At 37.4% G+C, this 20,069-nt stretch overlaps 5 protein-coding genes and 1 long non-coding RNA gene across 8 annotated transcripts in view; 3 read left to right on the forward strand and 3 right to left on the reverse strand.

The window, feature by feature from the left end:
- Positions 1–19: 19 nt before the first annotated feature.
- Positions 20–591, reverse strand: LOC135800144 (uncharacterized). Its single transcript, XR_010550113.1, has 2 exons — positions 454–591; positions 20–383 (listed from the first exon to the last, which is right to left on the reverse strand). It is a non-coding gene; the product is annotated as an uncharacterized lncRNA (long non-coding RNA).
- mats (MOB kinase activator-like 1) lies at positions 166–2,682 on the forward strand. Its single transcript, XM_065313281.1, has 5 exons — positions 166–332; positions 465–631; positions 690–917; positions 1,048–1,211; positions 1,275–2,682. The coding sequence occupies exons 1-5, from the start codon at positions 319–321 to the stop codon at positions 1,353–1,355; spliced, it is 654 nt and encodes a 217-aa protein (XP_065169353.1). The 5' UTR covers positions 166–318; the 3' UTR covers positions 1,356–2,682.
- A 464-nt stretch (positions 2,683–3,146) lies between these two features.
- On the forward strand, positions 3,147–7,744 carry Cp190 (centrosome-associated zinc finger protein CP190). Of its 2 annotated transcripts, none has more exons than XM_065314773.1 (2): positions 3,147–3,280; positions 3,549–7,744. In XM_065314773.1, the coding sequence occupies exon 2, from the start codon at positions 3,569–3,571 to the stop codon at positions 7,271–7,273; it is 3,705 nt and encodes a 1,234-aa protein (XP_065170845.1). In that variant the 5' UTR covers positions 3,147–3,280; positions 3,549–3,568; the 3' UTR covers positions 7,274–7,744. The 2 variants fall into 2 exon arrangements, with proteins under 2 accessions (XP_065170845.1, XP_065170846.1); XM_065314774.1 differs by lacking the exon at positions 3,147–3,280 and adding an exon at positions 3,333–3,487.
- Positions 7,745–9,712: 1,968 nt separating this feature from the next.
- l(3)neo43 (cytochrome c oxidase assembly protein COX16 homolog l(3)neo43) lies at positions 9,713–10,141 on the reverse strand. Its single transcript, XM_065314779.1, has 2 exons — positions 10,002–10,141; positions 9,713–9,942 (listed from the first exon to the last, which is right to left on the reverse strand). The coding sequence occupies exons 1-2, from the start codon at positions 10,121–10,123 to the stop codon at positions 9,762–9,764; spliced, it is 303 nt and encodes a 100-aa protein (XP_065170851.1). The 5' UTR covers positions 10,124–10,141; the 3' UTR covers positions 9,713–9,761.
- Positions 10,142–10,310: 169 nt separating this feature from the next.
- On the forward strand, positions 10,311–11,126 carry LOC135801340 (COMM domain-containing protein 3). The gene is made up of 3 exons (XM_065314777.1): positions 10,311–10,447; positions 10,519–10,793; positions 10,852–11,126. Exons 1-3 carry the CDS (start codon positions 10,321–10,323, stop codon positions 11,041–11,043), a joined length of 594 nt encoding a protein of 197 aa, XP_065170849.1. The 5' UTR covers positions 10,311–10,320; the 3' UTR covers positions 11,044–11,126.
- A 2,305-nt stretch (positions 11,127–13,431) lies between these two features.
- The window catches only part of Sema2a (Semaphorin 2a), a 205,556-nt gene continuing 198,918 nt past the window's right edge, over positions 13,432–20,069 (reverse strand). For both annotated transcript variants that reach the window (XM_065314776.1, XM_065314775.1), the window contains 6 exons: positions 19,229–19,499; positions 17,348–17,578; positions 16,805–17,218; positions 16,470–16,743; positions 15,978–16,413; positions 13,432–15,910 (listed from right to left, as the gene is read on the reverse strand). In XM_065314776.1, the coding sequence (XP_065170848.1) occupies positions 15,839–15,910; positions 15,978–16,413; positions 16,470–16,743; positions 16,805–17,218; positions 17,348–17,578; positions 19,229–19,499 (1,698 nt within the window). In that variant the 3' untranslated portion in view covers positions 13,432–15,838. The remainder of the gene's footprint in view (positions 15,911–15,977; positions 16,414–16,469; positions 16,744–16,804; positions 17,219–17,347; positions 17,579–19,228; positions 19,500–20,069) is intronic.

Consider the following 20,069-nt stretch of genomic DNA (forward strand, 5'->3'; position numbering starts at 1 on the left):
GATTTGAAATAAATTAAAATTGTCTAGAACTATACATTTAATAGAACAAATTACATTTGCGTCCTTTTAACATATTTTATATAATTGTGCTTTATTTATAAATATTTTACGTCCTTATCTTCGTTAAAATTTGTTTTCCGGTGGAAGTGGAAGTGTCAAGGAAAATGTCACAAACATCTGTGTGTGAGTGCGAGTGGTAGTGAGGTCATTGACAAATAACTGATTTTAACACTAATTGCAACAAAACTACAAACAATTATCGCGGCGGAACAGCCTCTCAGCTTTACGCATTTGTTTCCCCAAGGATAGGACTTCACGATGAGCTTCCTTTTGTAAGTAGTCAAGGCCAGGGCCGGTCGAAAATTGTCCAAAAGTCACATGAGCTAAAAATAGTCCATATTAGTTCAGCACAGTGGCGATTTTATATCGCATTTATTGCGTTTACTCAATTACGCTGGTTTCAGTGGAAGCCGTTCGTCGAAAACTTTCAAACCAAAGAAGAACATTCCGGAGGGAACCCATCAGTATGAGTTGATGAAACATGCAGCTGCCACATTGGGGTCTGGCAATCTAAGACTAGCTGTGATGCTTCCTGAAGGAGAGGATCTTAATGAATGGGTGGCAGTAAACAGTAAGAAATGATCAATTTTTACATTTATTTAATCGATTTTAATATTCACAAATTCAAGCTGTGGATTTCTTCAACCAAATCAATATGCTCTATGGAACAATCACTGAGTTTTGCATTGAAGAGAGCTGCCCAATTATGTCGGCGGGTCCGAAATATGAGTATCATTGGGCAGATGGACATACGGTGAAGAAACCGATCAAGTGTTCAGCACCAAAGTATATTGATTATTTAATGACTTGGGTGCAGGATCAGTTGGATGATGAAACTTTGTTTCCATCAAAAATAGGTATGTATTACCATTCAGTGATGATTCATTCATTACAGTAGTGTTTGTGGTTATAGGAAGTCAGTGGTTTATATAAAAGTGTTATCACTGAATAATTTAGTTCAAATTTAAAAAACAATATGTGTTTTAGGTGTACCATTTCCAAAGAATTTTCTATCAATTGCCAAAACGATTCTGAAACGACTCTTTCGAGTCTACGCCCACATCTATCATCAACACTTTAGCGAAGTGGTTCAGCTTGGTGAAGAAGCACATTTGAACACATCATTCAAGCACTTCATATTTTTTGTTCAGGTACATTTAACTAGGATTGTGGATTGTTTATTTAACTCTATTGATGTTGCTATGACGTTTTAGGAATTTGTGTTAATCGAGAGACGCGAACTAGCACCTCTACAAGAATTAATCGAAAAGCTGACCGCCAAAGAGGCTCGATGAATCACCGCTTTGATCAGCCCGACAGTGATCTCCTGCTAAACAAATACACACAAACCAGCACGAAATCGAACAAAACAATGCGACAACAAACAATTAGAATGCAAATCAAATCGAACTCGCCGCGGCACGTGAAACCATACAATAACAAACAAATTAATTAATTAGAAATTAATCTAAAATTGGCAATAACACTGTAGTCGTGTTAAATTGCTAAAGAGACCGTTTGAGTGCTTGCAAACGAACGAAATACTTCCGTACTTGCGTTTAAAGTCCGCCCGCCGCCCCCGATTCGTGTCTAATTGATATGATGAATTAACTTAACGAGCTTTCTCTTATTAAGTAGGAGTTTAATCATAGCGTTTATATTTTAAGGACGAATTCTTCCCGTTTTCGAACTTAGTTACAATCATAACTATTGAGAATCTTTAGGGATTAAAGTATTAAACCTACAAACACTTATAATTATACAAAAAGCACCTAGTATTTACCAAGTTTTAGTATTTACGCCGCTTTTTGTCTTGATCAGAGTTCTCATTTCTTAATACTTCGAAAGGAAACTACTATAGTAATACCGTGATGTGATATACCCCTTGTTTTGTTTAGGCTTCTTTTGTTTTACGATATTTTAGGGCTTTGTTTTTTAAACATTTCTGTCTGCTATGCTCCTTATTATTAATGTGTATTTATTATATTGTTTAAATGTTGTAGGCACACATACTAGTAGACTGAACGATTGCGTGCGTTAATAGAGTTTAGTGACGAATACGAAGATATCAGACGTGATGAGTATAACGAAGTGTATTTTTACATGAACAATATTGTATTGATTAATAGGGTACGTGCATACATGCAATAGATAAACCATTTCATACTAGATACAAGATGAAATGATGCTTATTTTTGATATCATGACACGACACGACACTTCATCCAGCATTAGCATGAATTGTAATGCCGAATAATAATTGCACAATTGGTTTGTCTATGCATAACACATAATATTACAAACTACTACATATACTTATAAATTATGTTATGCGGTCGGCTTCTTAAAGAAACACCAAAGAAATTAAGTTACTGACTGCCGGAATATTGTTGATATGTACTGTAAGGTTGCATTGTGTTTTCGATTAGTATCGAAATGCTTAAAATCTTAAACTATTGTTCGTATATTCCACGTGGATTATCAATTAATAACTATTAACGATTGGTTGAATTGTAATTAGTTGTAGAGCTAACCAAGTTGCGCCGTTGGCTCGTGTTGTCTACTTCTAATTGTGCAATTTTTGTATATAAATAAACAATTCTTGATAACTTACCAAACAAACCAAGAGTCTCTGATAAAAAATAAACTTTGATTTCCAATGAGTTATGATCACTATTATTGTAAAACTCGTATTCGTTTGTTTTATCAGCTCTATTTTTGAATTTATGAGTGTCATCTACTGACAATTTTTAGTATCATAAAAGAGGTGCAACAAGATGGCCGCCTTGCGATTTCTACCAATTTCTACTTTGTAATACCAACGTAATCTTAGAAAAATTTCTCAACTAGTGTCGAAAATCAGAACTAAATATTTAAACTTTATCATAAAACAACTTTATATTGGTATTATATTACAGTAATTCCTTTTTATATTGGTCAGTTTTTAATAGGTGCTTTTAGTTTTTGTGATATTTGAACAGTTTTGTTTGAGATATAACGTTTTTTTGCGTAAAATAAAAGCGACGCTTGATGCGCTGACGCCATCGCGACCGATGCGCCACCTGCAAATATGAAGGAAGAAACAGGCGGTCGATCGACGCTTGTGAATAGCTGCGTCCGCACCGCCGGCGTTCATGTTTTGCGTTTAACACGTACGTTCGTGCGGTTCATAGAGATGGAGCTATAAATATTAAAAGTAGCCAGAGTATATGGAAAAAAGGTCAGTTAATTTGAATTAGATGTATTTGATTACAGCGGATGTTTTCTCAAATGCTTTACTCGATGCTGTAGCGCTTGGTCAAACAAAAATGGCCAGGCGCTGGTGTGTGTTAGATCTATTTATCAAAGCAAAGTCAATACAACCTATACATAATTTCCACTACCGCCAGTTTTACATACGTGTTGTTCAACAGTAAATTCATAGCTGGTTCATAATTTGATGATTTCTATGTTTGTCACTTGTTTTGTTTATAATCTCTATTTTTTAGGTTATATTATTGTTGCAACAATGGACACTACAAAACAAGCGCGCCTGGACAACTGGGCCATGTTTGTCATGTCGCGCCTGCAAGTCTTCTTTAACACTACTGACTACTGTGACCTCACTCTCCAATTTGAGGGTAATGTCCAACTGAAAGTACACAGAGTAATCATGAATGCCTGCACTGAGTACTTCAGGCTCTTAGAGCAAGAGTGTGACATGGATGGTGATGTTCTTATCATGCCCCCAGATCTGCAGGCAGATGTAATTCTTCCAATTGTGAATTTTATGTATACTGGTGTGTTAGAATACCAACACAGCATTTTTGAGCGCCTCTATCAGACTGCAGAATTGATGAATATGACAGTTCTGTTGAAGTTCCTAGATGCACAGAGGACCAAGGTGAAAATTTCTAGGACCCATCACCAACTGCAACAGCCCAAGAGAATGATAAAATCTGAAAAAACATCTCTCCCTCTACTTGGCCGGAAATTGCCCATCTGGAAGCGAAAAAATGCGCCAGTGCCCGTGCAAATTAATCCTGTAAAACCCTACTCACCAGAAACAAGGACCAGTATTTCCTCAGACAATTCGCGGTTTGATAACGCACCAAAACCAACACGATTTGAGTGGCCTGATGATGATATGCATGATATAAAACCGTTTGATCTGATGCCATTGGATAGCTCATTTGATAGCATAAGCTATTCTAGTAAACCACTCTTGACACAAGAGGAAGAAATGAGATCTACGTCTAACTCGACTGTTTTCGATGACTTGCGGCAACTTCCAGGTGGTAAGATAACGAAGAAAACAGCGGAGCCGAAAGAGAAAGAAGCCTACAATTCGAATTCTTCAGTTGACATGGAAGATTTGAAGAGTTATGTCAAAGAACAGAAGATACGCTCGGGATTGGCCGACTATGAGGAGGAAGATGATCCAGATGATCCCGATTATGTCGTGGAGAGCGTTGATAGAAAGAGAAAAACAGTGCTGTCTCCCGTAACAGCGAAGAAAGCAAAAGTTTCCAGCGAGAAAGAGAACATTGTCGAGGTACGCGCATCATCAACGAAAGTAGACCATTCAAAAATAATCAGCGAAGTTTTCAAAAAGTATCCACACCTTGTACAAAAGAACAAAAACATCCGGCTAAAAATCCTCGCTAAAAAAGGTGAAGACAAACCGGTAGAGAAAGAAAAACCTAAAATTAAAACGTTTGCCACAGCTGCAAATATTCAAACGAAAAAAATTATCAAACCTCTATCTTCACAAACCGACGCAGAATCTTCGAAAAAGAATCGCGCAGCTGAACAAACCTGGGAATGCACGACTTGTACGAACAACGGCGAACCCGTCGAGTTTGTTTTATATTATTTATATCGCAAGCATATGACCGACGCACATCATAAACAATTTGATGCACGTGAGTGCAAACACTGCGGTGAGATGTACGAATTACCAATGCAGATGACTTACCACATGTATATGGCGCACGCCGTTGTGCCGCCTAGGAGTGTCAACTTCCCCAAATGCACACGTTGCTCGTACGTCGCCTTTGATAAAGACATCATGTCCAAGCATTTGAATTTCCATTCAATGCATATTCATCATGCACAATGTGCCAATTGTAAATTAGGTTTTACAAACGGTCAAACTCTTAAGGCTCATATGCAGCTAGCTGGTCACAATAGTAAGAACAGTCTGAGTTTTGACTGCCAGTATTGCACACGACAATTGAATTCTGCGGCCGCGTTGTTTGTGCATTGCAAGACAACTCATGTTGATGACGCGAAAAGGGATGGCATGTTGAGTCTGGATGATGAACACCTAAAGACAGAATTGGAGGAGACTGAAAAACCTGCAGAAAAATTGTCTACGGAGCAAATTGAGGATGGAAATATTGACACGTCTTTAGGGCCGTTTGATATAGTTGTCTTGGATGATCAGCAACAGTTTATTCTACAAAGCGGTCAGGAAACTTCAACGGAGATTTCAAATCAACAGAATTATATGACATTGCCTACTCTCCAAGATCAGACGTATAATATTGGTCAAACTGATATTGGCTCTACTGATGAGTTGGTGATGGTTTTGACTGATCATGATTACAATGATGGAAATGATGATGTTAACAATGATAACTCGAATATTGTTGTGTTATACAGCCATCCAGTAGATGGACAGCAGAATCAGTATATTACTAGCCAGGGGAATATTATGTTGAATTCGGAGACGGGCATGTTGGAGATTCATAATGATGGCTTACCCATTTCTACGCAGGGTGAGAGCATAGAGATGATTCAGAAGGAAATACAAAGTCATTCGCTTGCGGCTATATCGAATGTTACAACTACAACGGAAGCGCAGAAAGTTACGACTGAAAGTGCAACGATGAGAGTACAGCCTGAGCATCAAATCCTGGAGGATAAGGATGTATCTGAGGATAACAGTGACAAAAAGGTCATTGCGGTTGAAGAGGAAGGCACTGGCAAGTTGATTAATACTATCGAGGAAATTGAGCCGGATACAACGGATTTTGGGGCGCAACACATCCCTGATGTTAATCAACCAGAGCCTGAACCTATGGATATTGATGATGACACTAAACCAACTAGCATTTTGGAAACACCACAAGAAATAATCACTCAAGAGCAACTTCCTGGAGTTGATGAATGTTCGGAATTGATCACAAGAACGACTGAATCTTCGCAAGAAACTACTCCTGCTCAACCGGAGGAAAGTTCGAAGGAAAAAATTATTTTGACCGAAGAGATCATTGAAAAAGAAGAGATACCTACGGTAGCTGAAGACGTGCCCACATCTTCTCTGACGTCAATTCAACCACCTGCCGAAACTGAAGTTCCCCAAGATTTGTTAGAACCTACAGAAATTTCAGCAAATGAAACCAATAAAACAACACAAGAGCAGCTTGCAGTGTCATCTGATGTTGATTTGTCTTTAGAGATAAGTGCTGATTCAGCAAACGAATTGTTGCAGCAGTCCACACAGAACGACGATGACGAATACACAACATCAGCATCTTTATCAGTTTCTGAACACTGTCCTGACGAACCAATGGAGGTCGATGGTTTAGTTTCAAGTGAAACCACAACACCAAAGGTAGATAAAGTATTGAAAACTGATGAAAAAGAAGTTGAAGAAACTGTACCTGCAACAACAGAAGCTGATATCGGTTTAACAGAAATTAACGGCGAGGAAGGTAAAGGTGTTGAAAAAAATGTAGAAACATCTGAAGACGTTGTCGATGGGCTCGAAAAAGATGATAATCATGAAGATACTACACTTGTTGAAGATATTCCTAAACCGACAGATGTACTTGACGCTTTGCCGAATTTGCCGAAAGAGGACTCAAGTAAAGAAGTAGAACAAGAAGCGGCAGAAGGTACCGATGTATTGATCGAAGGAAAATCAACATTGTCCACTGTATCGACTGTTGATGAGATCGGATCGATCCCGGAATCCATTGAAGAACCTCCGATTGACGATGACATTGAAACCGCACATCCGGCACAGGTTTTACCACAGGATCCAACCACGACTGATGAACTCTCGCTGAAAACACTTGATACACCCACGACGAAGGAAATCAAAGATAAAACTGCAGGAATTTCCACCTTGTTGAACGATTGGGAGGACACGGATTCGCAGACATCTGAACAGGGTAAGGGAACTACCGTAAACAAGCTGATTAACGATTGGGACGACGAGTAGTTGTCTTAAAATCAAAATTTGAAAAAATTAAAGTCTTTTTATATTACGATATAATGTGCGCTCCTCCTATTAATCTTGTGAATTTATTTGTTTCGACTGTGCAAACAATTGAGCATAAGATGTAATTAACTGATCAATTTTATTTGCAATCTTTATTTTCTTCAAATGCAAATGAAGACATTTTCTTGATATCGGTCGAACATTTTACTTAAGAAATTTATTATGCTTTGACTTTATATTACTGTTTTGATTAGATAACTAATTTTTACAATTTGGAAAATTGAACATAATTTATAGTTTGAATACTGATAAATTTGTAAATAGATCAACGCATTCACTCTTTTTACTTGATTTATTTTATGTGAACTAGATTTCTATATAAAGATAAAAATGTGGTATATGAAGAAATGTGCGAAACAATAGTTGTAATGGAAAAAATTGTAGTAAGGCAGAATATAAGTCTACAAAATATCCTTGTAGTAGTTCATTACTTAGAGTTGAAAACAATGGTATATAACAATTATACTCGCAGCGATTTTTCGAAAATCTATTTCATCTTGCAAGCGAAATATTGATATAGTTCTGCAAATCTAAGGATTTTTCCTTATGAAGGATTGAACCAAAAAATAAATTATGGCAATGATTACTGCTTAGGACTGATAATTATTAATAGTTACACTACAATTATGAAAAATAAAATTAATAGGTTTTGAAGAACTGTTGGTGGTAAAACTAATATTTTCCATGTTAAAAATATGGGTAGGAGGTTCTTTGCTATCGTTATTTTCTAGAGGATCTAGAAGATGGCTTTTGTCTATACTAGTGGCTGTAGAAGATGGGGAAGATGTATCGCGTTCAGTTGGAAACATTTGCGACGTAATTGTGCGCGCTATATTAGTTTTGCTGTCAATTGATTCTTCATCAATGAATTCTTCGTCTGTCGACGAAGACCGCTGGTCATCATGTATTTGAACTTGGGATGAATCTCCTCCATTATCTATTACTCTGGATGACCGTCGGAAGCAGTGGCCTGTGTACTGCTTTGCATCAGGCAAACCCAAAAACTCCGCTATTATTTTAGGTATGGATCCAAATTTATTTAATCCAACCACCTGCCTACAACATTTCCCCTTGTGATATTTAATAAAAAATGGGAGGTGTTCGGAGTTTGGTGGACGTAGCGCCATATATTTTTTTACAATCGGATAAAATCGTTCATTTATTACAAAAGTACTCTCTAATTCTGTTCTTGTGTTAGAGAGTATCACAATTAATCGACTACCCGTGTCCTCAATGTGGCTCATCAAAATATCTTTCATTTCTTGCTTTTGACTTGCACCACAAATACCAAAAACAAGTACCACTTTAGCTAGTAGAAAGTCATCATCAGAAGCTGTTGTCAGGAACTGATTGATGTTGTCTACGGTCAGGATTTTTGATTTCTTCCTCTTGTGACCTTCAATATTCTTTTTTAAAAATCTTCTCACCTCTTTGTATTTTGAAATGTCCACATTATCTTTAATAATTAAAGTGGATTTCAGCATGGAGTAACGAGACCAGAGTGATGTGGGCTGGATTGTTGCAGCCAGTTCAAGAAAATATTTTAAAATATCATTTTCGGAGAGTGATTTAACATTATTCTCATTTCTCCAAAGTGAAAATTTATGATACGCATCTTCATACCGCGCTTTAGATCTCAGTGGCAATGGGTTACTAAGTGAAAATTTTGCTTCCCTAACAAATGATGAACATTGAACATCGTCACTGCGATCAAAATGTACCATATTTTCCATGTTTCACTCAGCAATCTTGAGTTTGTTTGAGGTGCCGTTAGTAAAAAGCACAAAACTAACCATAAACTCATTGATCTGTATACAACGCTGGATTGCGGATGTGCTCAGCTCGAGCGGCCGATTTGAAGTCAAAATAACGAGGTTGGCGTGCGATAATTCCGGCCCCCGATTGGCTCAATGTTATTTGTCATTTAACCCTGGTCAAAATTATATGCATTTCCAGATACATAATTAACCAGGAACATAATTTATATTAATTATATATTTATATTAACTAATTATTAACTATTTTGTATATGTGAAGGGTTCTCGACTTGTAATAAAATGGTTACCTTATTTACTATTGCAATATCACTGACTCGAAGAACTCGACAAGTGTATAATTTATTCCTCTAATACCTGAACAATATAATTAGATAATGAAAAACGCAAGTAAAAAATATTGGATGACCTATGTGTTCAGTTTAGGACACTTAATTTTAGGCTATTGCTATACCACTCAGTATAATATACAGATCAGTGTAAAACTACAATGAGGTCGGGTAGACTCGTTTGTGAATGACATTTGCCGGAATTATTGGATCGAACAGTAGATTGAGCCACAGTTCGGAAATATAAATAGGGGATCTTCCGGCATATACAAATACTCCTATTACAATTTTATTTTATAATAATACCTATGTAACAACTAATAATCAACTAGATACATTTTCTTCCCATGGCCGTGGTCCTCTCACCTGTTCCCAATTGTCAATATCCATTGTCTTTAGTTTTTCATACTGCACTTCAATTGTGCTTTCTTTGGGATCATTCATGTCAATTCCTGCACTTTTTATATCTTCCCTCTTAACTAAGGATTTCTTCGAAAATGTGTACCTGTCACGAAATTATAGTTAGCTATTACAAATCAAATATAATGTTAAAATGATATCTACCTGAGTTGGGCAAATTCTTTAAGTCCAAATGAACCTCCAAGGACACAGATAAGGAAAGGTAAACCGTATTTCACCGACTTTCGTTTGAAAAAGGCTTTAACAGTTGTTGCGGACGAAGCCATTCTATAAAACTATTCCATACGTGTTTTATTTATACGTTGAATATATTTTTACTGCAGACGAGTTATCGGCGTTTCTTTATTTTAGGGTTATGTTTTGATGGATAGGGCGGTGTAGTGTCAATAGTAGTGAACTCTCAGGCTAACAAATAGAACTTGCAAGTGAATTTTGTTCATTTTATGGCTAAAATTATTACATAATGGCCCTGTCAGACGACATTAAGAGCAGTTTACAAATATTAAATAATTCGAATCTGATATCTGATCAAACTTACAAGAAATTGTTGGAAATTACATTCCTAGACCTTCTTTACACAAAAACAAGTGGTAAGGCTGATAATAATTTATAGATTACATATCTATCCAAAACTTATAATATATTTTATTTATTTTTTTAGATGTAAAGTCATTGTATGGAGCAAAGGCTGATGTTATCAAAGAGGTTCATGCAGCTATTCTAAAAACATTGCTGTTTTTAGCTCAAACTGATACTACAAAGGAAAAGGCCTATTTATTGCTTACAAAAGACTGTAAAATTGGAACAAACAGAAGTAAGCTATTAGCTGAAGCATATGACACACACAAATTGCATCTCTCTCTAAAATTGGGTAACATTGGATCTCATTTACCTCACATTGTTGATGTTGATTGGGAAATTGACTGTTTGATTAAAGTAGGTTCTTCAAAACATTTGCTGGCTTGATATTTATTGATTGATTGATTGTTTACAGTCAAGTGCTTTGGACTTATCACAAGGGCCACTGTTCAAAGTAAAGTTTATTACTGAAACTTTTGATGCTGAAAGTCAAATTAATAAATTGGAAGATTTTGTTTTTTGGTGTACTACTTTAGAAATGCAAGATTTGGTTTATAAGTTGGAGGATGCACTGCGACATTGCCAAAAAATAGGCACTAACCATTGATTTATTGCACTTGCTTTAATTCTTATACCTATATATAAACATACTTTAATCTGGTTAATAAAATTGATCACATTTTTATCCTATGTTTAGCTTTTTAAAATGAATCAGTTTTTTGTGTTTGTTATGGAACTGCATGAGTGCGTTCTTGTCATAATGCTATTTTTATTTAATTTGACTGCTTTCGGGTAAGAATTGAAAGGGCATTGACCAATATAGAAAACTGTTATTATCTTTTTTAAATTTTTCGAAACTATAAAAATCTCAAATTAAGCATTTCCGTGGCGCTCTCAGGAACTACTCATATATTACTCAGTAGTACTGAGTCAGTACCATTGCCAGGTTGCTTCACGTGTGTTTCTTTGTATTTACAAGGTGACTTAAGTTCTTCTAAGGAGGACTATGTTTATTCGGCTGGAATTCTACGAAATGTAAATGTGTTTTGTTCTTTCTTTATGTTTGATACGTTGCGAAATATTAGTAAACAAGGTGTTTGTTTATTCACCTGCGAGTAGAAGCGTGGTGCTCGCGACTTTTCTCAATTGGTAAGACTTTTTTTTATTATACACTCAATATCGGTCTCTCTCAAACAAGAATTTTTATTTAAGTACTAGCGGACCCGACAGACTTCGTTCTGTCAGATTAGGAATGTGACTGTTTCTTGTTCTAGTGCTTTGTGATATACGATGTTTTTTGTTTGATTACCTGGTTCATAGACAAACAAATTTGATGCTTTTCTAACACGGGAACAGGCAACATACAATTGACGATGTAAAAAACATGGGTTTTCTAGATTTATATCTATATTTATGTGGATGAGGTATGCAGTGAACAAAACTCTTGCTGATTTTACGATTTATTTACCGTGTAACCTGCACAAAAGCTCAAGAGCGAATGAATAACAAAGCTGAAGCAAATGAAGGTCTTGGGGATATTCCTGCTAACGTTGCAAGAATGATGCAGCTGCAGTCTGGAGTGAACTTAGAGAACAACGCATATAATTGCAGCTGTCCCCTGGCAGGTGTTTTGCCTAATGCATGTGATAACACTTCGACGTGTTTTCGATACGTTTGTCGTATTTGGCTTGAACAACTCGGTAGAAAACTCAGCTTTTCCACATTTTCCCGGCAATTATTCGATTTTTTCTCGCCGTCAAAACCACTCTTTGACTTTAACGAACATTAAAAAAAAAAGAATTGGCCAAATTGGTCCAGGCGTTGTTGAGGAAAGCGGTTACCAACACTTTTTGCGATTCATTTTTATAGTATAGATAATCGAAATTCAAAAATTGTATACAGATGAGGATAATTTTATTTATTGTGATCCCCTAGCAAAACACAATCTCGCGATGTTGACTTATGCTTCCCGTCGCTTCGACCGGTTTAGTGTATAAACAATTTTGCCAAATTTGCGGCGTTGACATCGAGTTTGTCTAGGGCATTGGGTGATGTAATAGACGGCCAGAGTTAAACTTAACTCCCATGTATTTAAAAACATGCATTTTCCAATAGTGTGCGAAGTCGTTTGTAATTTTAAAATTCAAAAGTTCAAAAACGAAAACTAAAACATGGAATGGGAAAATCAAGTTGCTAATCTTTGTTAGAAACTGTAATCCGGGACTAAAATGCGGTTTAGCGCACATGATACTTAACATACGATTTTAATAGTATCCCTTCAGGCAACAGTCGTCGTCTTACTTATTATCATGCATTCCTGCGATCACCAAAGTTAAGCAACATATATACTTTTCCTACTTCCACTTTTAAAGCACGAGTTTTCCACGATTTTGAAACTCTTTAAACCCAGATGGCAAAGGCTGTGAGTAACGTACTTTAGCATAGAACAAAGCAGGCTGCTGCTGCTGCTGCTATATTGATGCTGCATTGCATAACTACTACTCTGGAATTTGCAAAGACGGTGAGACCGTCTTGAATCAGGTCTACTGGGTGTACCTTACAGTTGTTCTGAGCACCCATATCCGCAAAAACTCCTCTGCATGATCCTACTACATGTTACTTCCGGCGTTCGAAAACATGAGATTGAAATCATTTTTGTGGCATTAAGAAAATTCGAATTTCTAAATTCTGATTTCCGATCGAAACTAACCACAATAACTTATTATAATAGATCAATAGGGGCCCTGCAAAATAACTTCCTATTTCTTAACAATTACAACACAATTATTTATTAAAATTACGGATTAAAATAACTGTGGTTATTTATGACGTTGCGCTTGTATGGAAGAACTTACCAACTATTATACGAGAAGCAAAATCATCAACTGAAAAAATACCAGTTTCTGACTGTAATATCAGGCTTTCACAATTTGAGGACAAGAGTATCTTAAATATACTCTTGGAACATTTTCTGAGAAATGAAACAACAGGCAAATTATTTATCTATTTTTTATTCAATATTAATGAATAGATCTCATTTCAAAGAGCAATTAATGTAGCATTAATGTATTACAATATACAATGGGAGGTTTTCGTCTCTACACTATGTAAAACCATTAATGATTCGCACATCAATGGCAATTAGTCAGTAAGAATATTCTTAGTTATTGTAACGTATTTACAAACCGTGAACAAGTCATTAATTATAGAGTAGTACTGTTAACGCAATTATTTTTGTAAAAGGAAAATGACAAACATTAGAGTTGATGTAGAAATGTATGTAATAACTTAAAATAAAATTAAACTCGTTTGGGATAATTCAAATTACAGTATTAGAATCACGCGTTACTTTCTATATATATGAAACTAGTTTATCTAAAAAAGAAACTAACACGTGTTTCAAAGCATATATGATAAGTATACGTTTACAATAAATATTTTATCATAACTGAATGGCAAATAAAGTGAATTAATCAAATATAAACTAATTCACTACAATGAATTGATTGCTTCATAGAAGCAATTCGATTTAAGCTGCCCTTTTTACATTTTTAGTATAATTTTGATCTAAAACATAAAGTTGTACAAAAGTAAAAACTTAAAATCTAACTCAATCAATGGCTAAACGACACATATTACAAACATGATTAAATTACGAATTATCCGCAAGTGATCAAGATATGTATTCTATGTTTACAGATGTTTAGAATAAAATAAGTTTCGGTTTAAACATATTAAAAACAAACTCAACGAAATGGAACTCAGTTTTGCGCCTTACAATTCGGTTTACTCTTCGTTTATAAATAACTATACATAGGTATTTACAAGATAAATGTAGTTTTTAACGAAATTAACGTTAGCTTATCCACTATAGAAAGAAGATACGTCAAAACGTTTAAGATATTCCGACATTTCGTGAAGTTTAAGTTAACATGACGTGAAATGAGACTCGCTAGAATTTCCATTCGCACTTTGAAGGTATTTGAGTGATTGGATGATTGTCTGATGAGACTCTATGAAATTCGCAACCGGCTGCCATTACGCTGGCGCAGCACAAAAAAAAACAACAATCAAACATATACCTCAAAGCATAACAAGTTTGGCAACTTCCAACGTTCAACAATCACGCTGATTTCCAGCCTTCAGCGTTATGGCAGGCGGTTAATGTCAGAGTGTTTCGTGTGAGTAATCCGCATGAAAAACTGTATATACACAATCAATAAATTAATTCAAGTACAATACCAAATGATTTGCTTAGATCTACGTTATGTTAAATTTTAAGAGGTGTGTGAAAGGGACCAAGACATTGCAAGCGGAAAGTATTGCTTTTCATACGCGCTAAAATTCTTTATATATTTTTATGTTTTTATTATAGCATGATTCATCATGCCGACGAAACAAGCCCAAACAAGCATTGAATTGGTTTCGTCGTACGTAAATCATTATCATTATCTTTTTGCAATGCAAATATAATTAATAACCATTTCCATTATTTTGGTCCAATGTAATTTTTATTAGTTTTTCCTTTGTTTCCTTGTTTATTTTGCTCATGTTTGAATATATCTATCGTTAATATCCACCAATTCATTTAAATTTAACATCATTTTTCTTTTTGTACAAAAATCAAACTTATGATTGTTTCGCGTCTCAAAACAAGTCTGCAACAAAATGAAATCAAACACGTTTATCATCTCACATCATTACGACACATGTATATCACAGACCTACAATTTAATTATTTTATATTTTTCATGTTTATATGAATAGGTATTTTGTGTTATATATCGTTTATAAGTCGATTATTCATTTATATATCTTGTAATATGTTATGTTTAAATCTAGGTTTTATCCTCTTCCTTTGTTTATTGTTTAAAAATAACCGCTTTTCGCATAAAACATGTGTCGTTCCACAAAATTACATCCGCTTTCTTAAATTCTCGTAGCGAGATGTTTTGTTGGTATGGTTCGTGATCATTGATGTTTATTTATCTTATCAATTATCTTAAAAGTTAATTATAACATAACAGGAAACGTAAAACTACATGTATTTCAGTCAATTGTTTCGCGACCAATTCACAATTCGACAAATTTCTAACAGTCCCACCCGGTGCTTTCGTCACTCGACGTAAACGTTACAATTTATTAATGTTCCAAAGTGCATGCATCCGCCCATTTCCGGTTTTGCACCGAATATCATCCTCTTAGTTTCCCAATCGCTGAACACGTTCAGTTCGTTTTTCAATATTCACTATGATTTGACAAATATTCAATGTTCCAAAATGTCGAGTGTTTCGTTTTACGTTGTGGATGGGAAGATACACTATTTACACGAATAGCACACGCGTCCAGTAGATCGGTATTCCTAGGTATGTCAATGCGAGCGGACCATGTCTAATAAGCTATCAGACTACAGGCCGTATGATATCATTTGGGTGGCTGTTCTGGTTGCTGTCGTTGTGTCTTGACGCACATTGCTGTAATCATAATAAATATGAGACTCATAAATAAATGTCCAACTACATAAACTTTGTGTTCACTTACCGCTTGCTTTCTTTCCCAGGTCTTCATAGCACTCTTGTACTTCTCAAACTCGTGGCACCAATCTGAGTAAATCTTCTGATAGTCGTTGCTCTTTGCGGGCGGCGAGCAGCGGTGGGCATCTACAGTTACGTTGTACGAACAAAGCAGAGATGCCCCCATCCAACAGTCGTATCGGCCAGCATCTGCTTCTGTCACGGCAATGATCACCAAACCATGCTCGGAAGTTTCGATATATTTATCTGGCCTGAATACAATCTTATAGCGTCCTTTCTCCTTGGAATAGTGATACCATGTAATTGTTTGCGAAGCAAGTACAGCGGGCATTTTCAGGAAACACCCGAGATGAAGACTTTGGCCCCAGGTAACGACCATTTTCTTTTTCACCACGCTACTATCGCAAACGTCGATTGTGCTATTGGAAACATCTTGCAGCAAACTAAAAACCACAAAAAAATAAAACTACTATATATGTTAAAAATATAAAATATTTACCCGGGCGAATAAGGTTTGCAAACATTATTGTCCTTGTCCCATCCACAATAGGGATCATGTACACATCTAAGGCAGTTGTCATACCGCCTATTACACATCACTAAATCAATCTGTTTGACGCGAAAATCACTCGCGACGTATAAAGCTTTGTGCTCCTTAGAGATTTCCATCACTTGAATTGGCTCACCAGGCGTAACGTCAAACACGTCAAGGAGAATCGACGAAGTTTCTTCCTCCTTGGTCCACTGTACGATTTTATGTACGCGACCGTCATCTGCAAATTAAATGGTCATCAGTGGATGTTTATTAAGCATGGGTGATAATGAGGCACTTACTGGTTCCGGCATAGAAAACAGTATAGTCCAGGACGGCGCCCCCAATATCGACCTTAATTTTGTCCACCACTAATCTGGTAAAGAACAAATCCCTCTTGAAGAAGACTGGTTTCTCATGTTCGTGCATGACTGCGGAGTCCATTAGCGGATGTGACCTGATGAAATTCAGAACAGCGTCAGGCAACGTTTCCGTATCGTTGACACAGGTCCCAGGACGTGGTTCAGGCACCTTGCTCGATAAGACCGGCAGCCATGCGGACGACGAGGTCGCCTGCTCCTTGAACTTGCCGTTGAACGCTACTTGAATGTCGTCCAGCGTAAAGGAGCAGATGGCGGAGCCCATCAGTCCGTTTGTGGAGGTGGTGAAAGTACCGTAGAACTTGTTATCGTCGCCGGGCACTTTGTAGATGGATTCTAGTAAACCAACCGGAATCATTAGATTAGATCAAAACAGGGTTGATACGCACATCGAATAAGATTTAATTAACCACTCGAAACTCAATATGCGTTCCGACTTGAATATCATTGAATAGTGCAACTTACGAATTTCATTGAAATAGAACGGGAACTCTCCGGGAATCGAGCAGTTGAGTCTCGCCTTCAAGTACGTCGCCCAATTTTGCGAAAGGATGTTCTTGCCGCCAGTATCCTTCTTGCAGACGCGTGCCACACGGGAGTAGACGCTCTTACCGCAGTTAATGTACTCCACGGCGGTCTCACGGAAGAAGAAGAAGACATACTCGCCGATTTCGAAAGAACCAACAAAGTTCGGTTCTGCAAAGAGAGAAGAATACAGGATTGTACAAAATTGATTGACCCCCCATGCATCAAAACGCCACAATGCGAAAGATTGATAAGATTGGCTGAAACGTAATCGAAAAAGTGATTTTCTTCTCGCTGCAGATGTAATCTTTAAAAATCCGATCGGCATGTCGAGAGCTCATAGTTCGCATTTCAAACGGGCGCGCAGAACGAAACGACTAAGCCCAATCCAATTACCTCTAATCTGCGTTTATTTCAGGAGAGAATAATTAAATCCCGCTACTACTGTAAATCCTCTTCAAAGTACACCGATTGTTGCCGAAAATAAATTCACACAAATTGTAATTCAGCATATTCGCATCCATGGAAACCGGGCACAACCCAAAACTCGTCCAGGCACCCTATGTGCCTCATGTAATAGGTAACAAGATATTCAAAGGTGTTTCCGACATATTCCGGAAACGCATTGCCACGGCACTGCTAGATGCACTGATTGTCGCTTGTGAGACCCGAAACATGAAAATTGAAAGGGGACGCTCGCGAGTTTCCATCGCGGAGCGACGAAGAATATTGATTGATGAGACAAGACTCAACCCGAGATAAGTGTCTTTGATGGCGGGTCGTCTTCACTGATTTCATGCACTTTACCCCACATCAAAAGCATTAGAGCTGAGTAAAACTAACATTAATTTTGATCACAAAAGAAGCCAGAAAAGCAGGAAAATTTTTACTTTCTCACTGGAGTAAAACCATTTGGGAGCATAGTCTAGAGTCGAAAATGGGCAAGACAAAAAGTGTGAGGAAAACGAAAAAGTGAGCTGCAAGCGAGCTTGAATCGAAAAAGAACTCCCCGTTTTAATTATCGTGCCGTCGATGTGGCTGCGCGAGGTGCTTTTGTCTGGCGGAAAGCCGAGCGGCGGCTGGCAAAGCACAACTAGAACTCTCAATGGGAATAGGGAATAGATCTCTCGCGTTTCTCGCTAGCCTCTCTAGCCGACAGGACGATGTGGAAATGTGGAAATTACTGTTGTGTAGTTATAGCACTTTCACGAATCGAATTCCCTCGCCTTTCTCGACTTTTTCCCAGCTTTGCTAATAAACACCGTCGGTGGTACACTAATCTAAAAAGAGATTAGAGAGAGTGAGCGCGGGAAGAAAAGAAATTCGTCGTCGTCGTCGAATTTCCCAACTCGAATTACAGTCTTCACACAAGAGTATCGTGCGAAAAAAATCCGCCGGCCAAAACATTCGAAATGTACATTTCCTCTTGATGCACATTTTCGAATGATAAACTTGGTGGTACGAATGTTTGCAGTGTTTGCCGCGGTGGAAACGGCGCCCGCTTATTGCGATAAATTAGATGTAGTTAGGTACTGCTTTATGGTAAATGGCGCGGAATTAATTCGGTAACTTCGCCAGTATGCCGCGCGGTAAAATAGTTTTCCTCCGCCGGCACCATCAGCGCTCTGCGCCGAGAGGGGAGAAAGTGAGGTGAGGTTGGCGGCTCGCAAACTTTTCGTTTGTGTTAGGCGCGCGCGTGTTTACGCTGAACAAACTCCAAAACAATCCAAACAAAGCGCAGACACTTTCCGAACTGCCTGAATCAACGGAAATTCATTCGGCATTCCATGCACTACAACGGGACTGAAAAATGTCACTTACTGTCGAGCCATTTCGAGTCGTATTTGAGTGTGCGCTTGAAGGTGAACTCCTTTCGTCCAGTGGTCAGGTTGTAGAGGTCCGTACGGAAGATGACCGTGTCGGCCTTGGTGAATTCAGCGTTGGTACCGGAATAAAGACCGGCTTGATCGCCTGGATTGCCATGCTCCACCCAGACGGCAGTAGTGTTGTCAGCGGGGTCGTAGGGACATTTTGCAATGCCCGCCCCAATACCAGGGACGAAGATTTGACGATTTAGATGTGTCAAATTAGACTGCAAATAACAACACAATATTAACATTTATGAAGCATTTTGGGTTTAAAAATTTAATATTTCGGCGTTATCGCTCACAGACGTGCACAGTGCACCTATATACCTCCACCCCAAGATAGGAGACATAATAACCTCCCCTAAAACCGCAGTCAATGATACTCTCAACTCGAGCTTGTGTGCCGGAAGCGAATTGCGGAATAAATAAGTGAAACACGGGTGAAAGTAAGGTGGTGGTGCGAGTGCCGAATGCGATAAGGATAAGAACCACAGAAACACCCTCCACCATCAAATAGTTGCTACATTTATGAGTTGATGTTGCTATTTAGTGCAAATTTTATAATTAAATACTACCGTATAAACTTATACTAGTCTGAAAGAATATTTTACTAACTTGTCTGATAATAAAGTATTTCTAATTAAATGTCTGCATGTACATAACAAAAGATCAGGTTTGACTGCATTTGCTAGGCATTTTAATAACGGCTTAATGCTGTTTATATTTTTGCCCACCCCGCTACGTTCGAGTTTCTTTGTGCCGAGCATATTTTAATATCTCAACAGTTCACCTTG

The sequence above is a fragment of the Atheta coriaria genome, unplaced genomic scaffold (assembly GCF_025399875.1).
Source record: "Atheta coriaria isolate IRGN ID8LTWV9N9 unplaced genomic scaffold, Caltech_Dcor_3.1 hic_scaffold_10_pilon, whole genome shotgun sequence".
Classification (NCBI taxonomy): Eukaryota; Metazoa; Arthropoda; class Insecta; order Coleoptera; family Staphylinidae; genus Dalotia; species Dalotia coriaria.

What these genes read in the sequence shown, in the direction of transcription:
- LOC135801340 (XM_065314777.1), top strand. Translation starts at nt 10,321, where the DNA reads ATGGCCCTGTCAGACGACATTAAGAGCAGTTTACAAATATTAAATAAT. An exon ending in TCTTTACACAAAAACAAGTG is followed by an intron (nt 10,448 to 10,518) that starts GTAAGGCTGATA and finishes TTATTTTTTTAG; the next exon opens with ATGTAAAGTCATTGTATGGA. An exon ending in AAATTGACTGTTTGATTAAA is followed by an intron (nt 10,794 to 10,851) that starts GTAGGTTCTTCA and finishes GATTGTTTACAG; the next exon opens with TCAAGTGCTTTGGACTTATC.
- mats (XM_065313281.1), top strand. An exon ending in TTTGTTTCCATCAAAAATAG is followed by an intron (nt 918 to 1,047) that starts GTATGTATTACC and finishes TATGTGTTTTAG; the next exon opens with GTGTACCATTTCCAAAGAAT. An exon ending in ACTTCATATTTTTTGTTCAG is followed by an intron (nt 1,212 to 1,274) that starts GTACATTTAACT and finishes ATGACGTTTTAG; the next exon opens with GAATTTGTGTTAATCGAGAG.
- Cp190 (XM_065314773.1), top strand. Translation starts at nt 3,569, where the DNA reads ATGGACACTACAAAACAAGCGCGCCTGGACAACTGGGCCATGTTTGTC.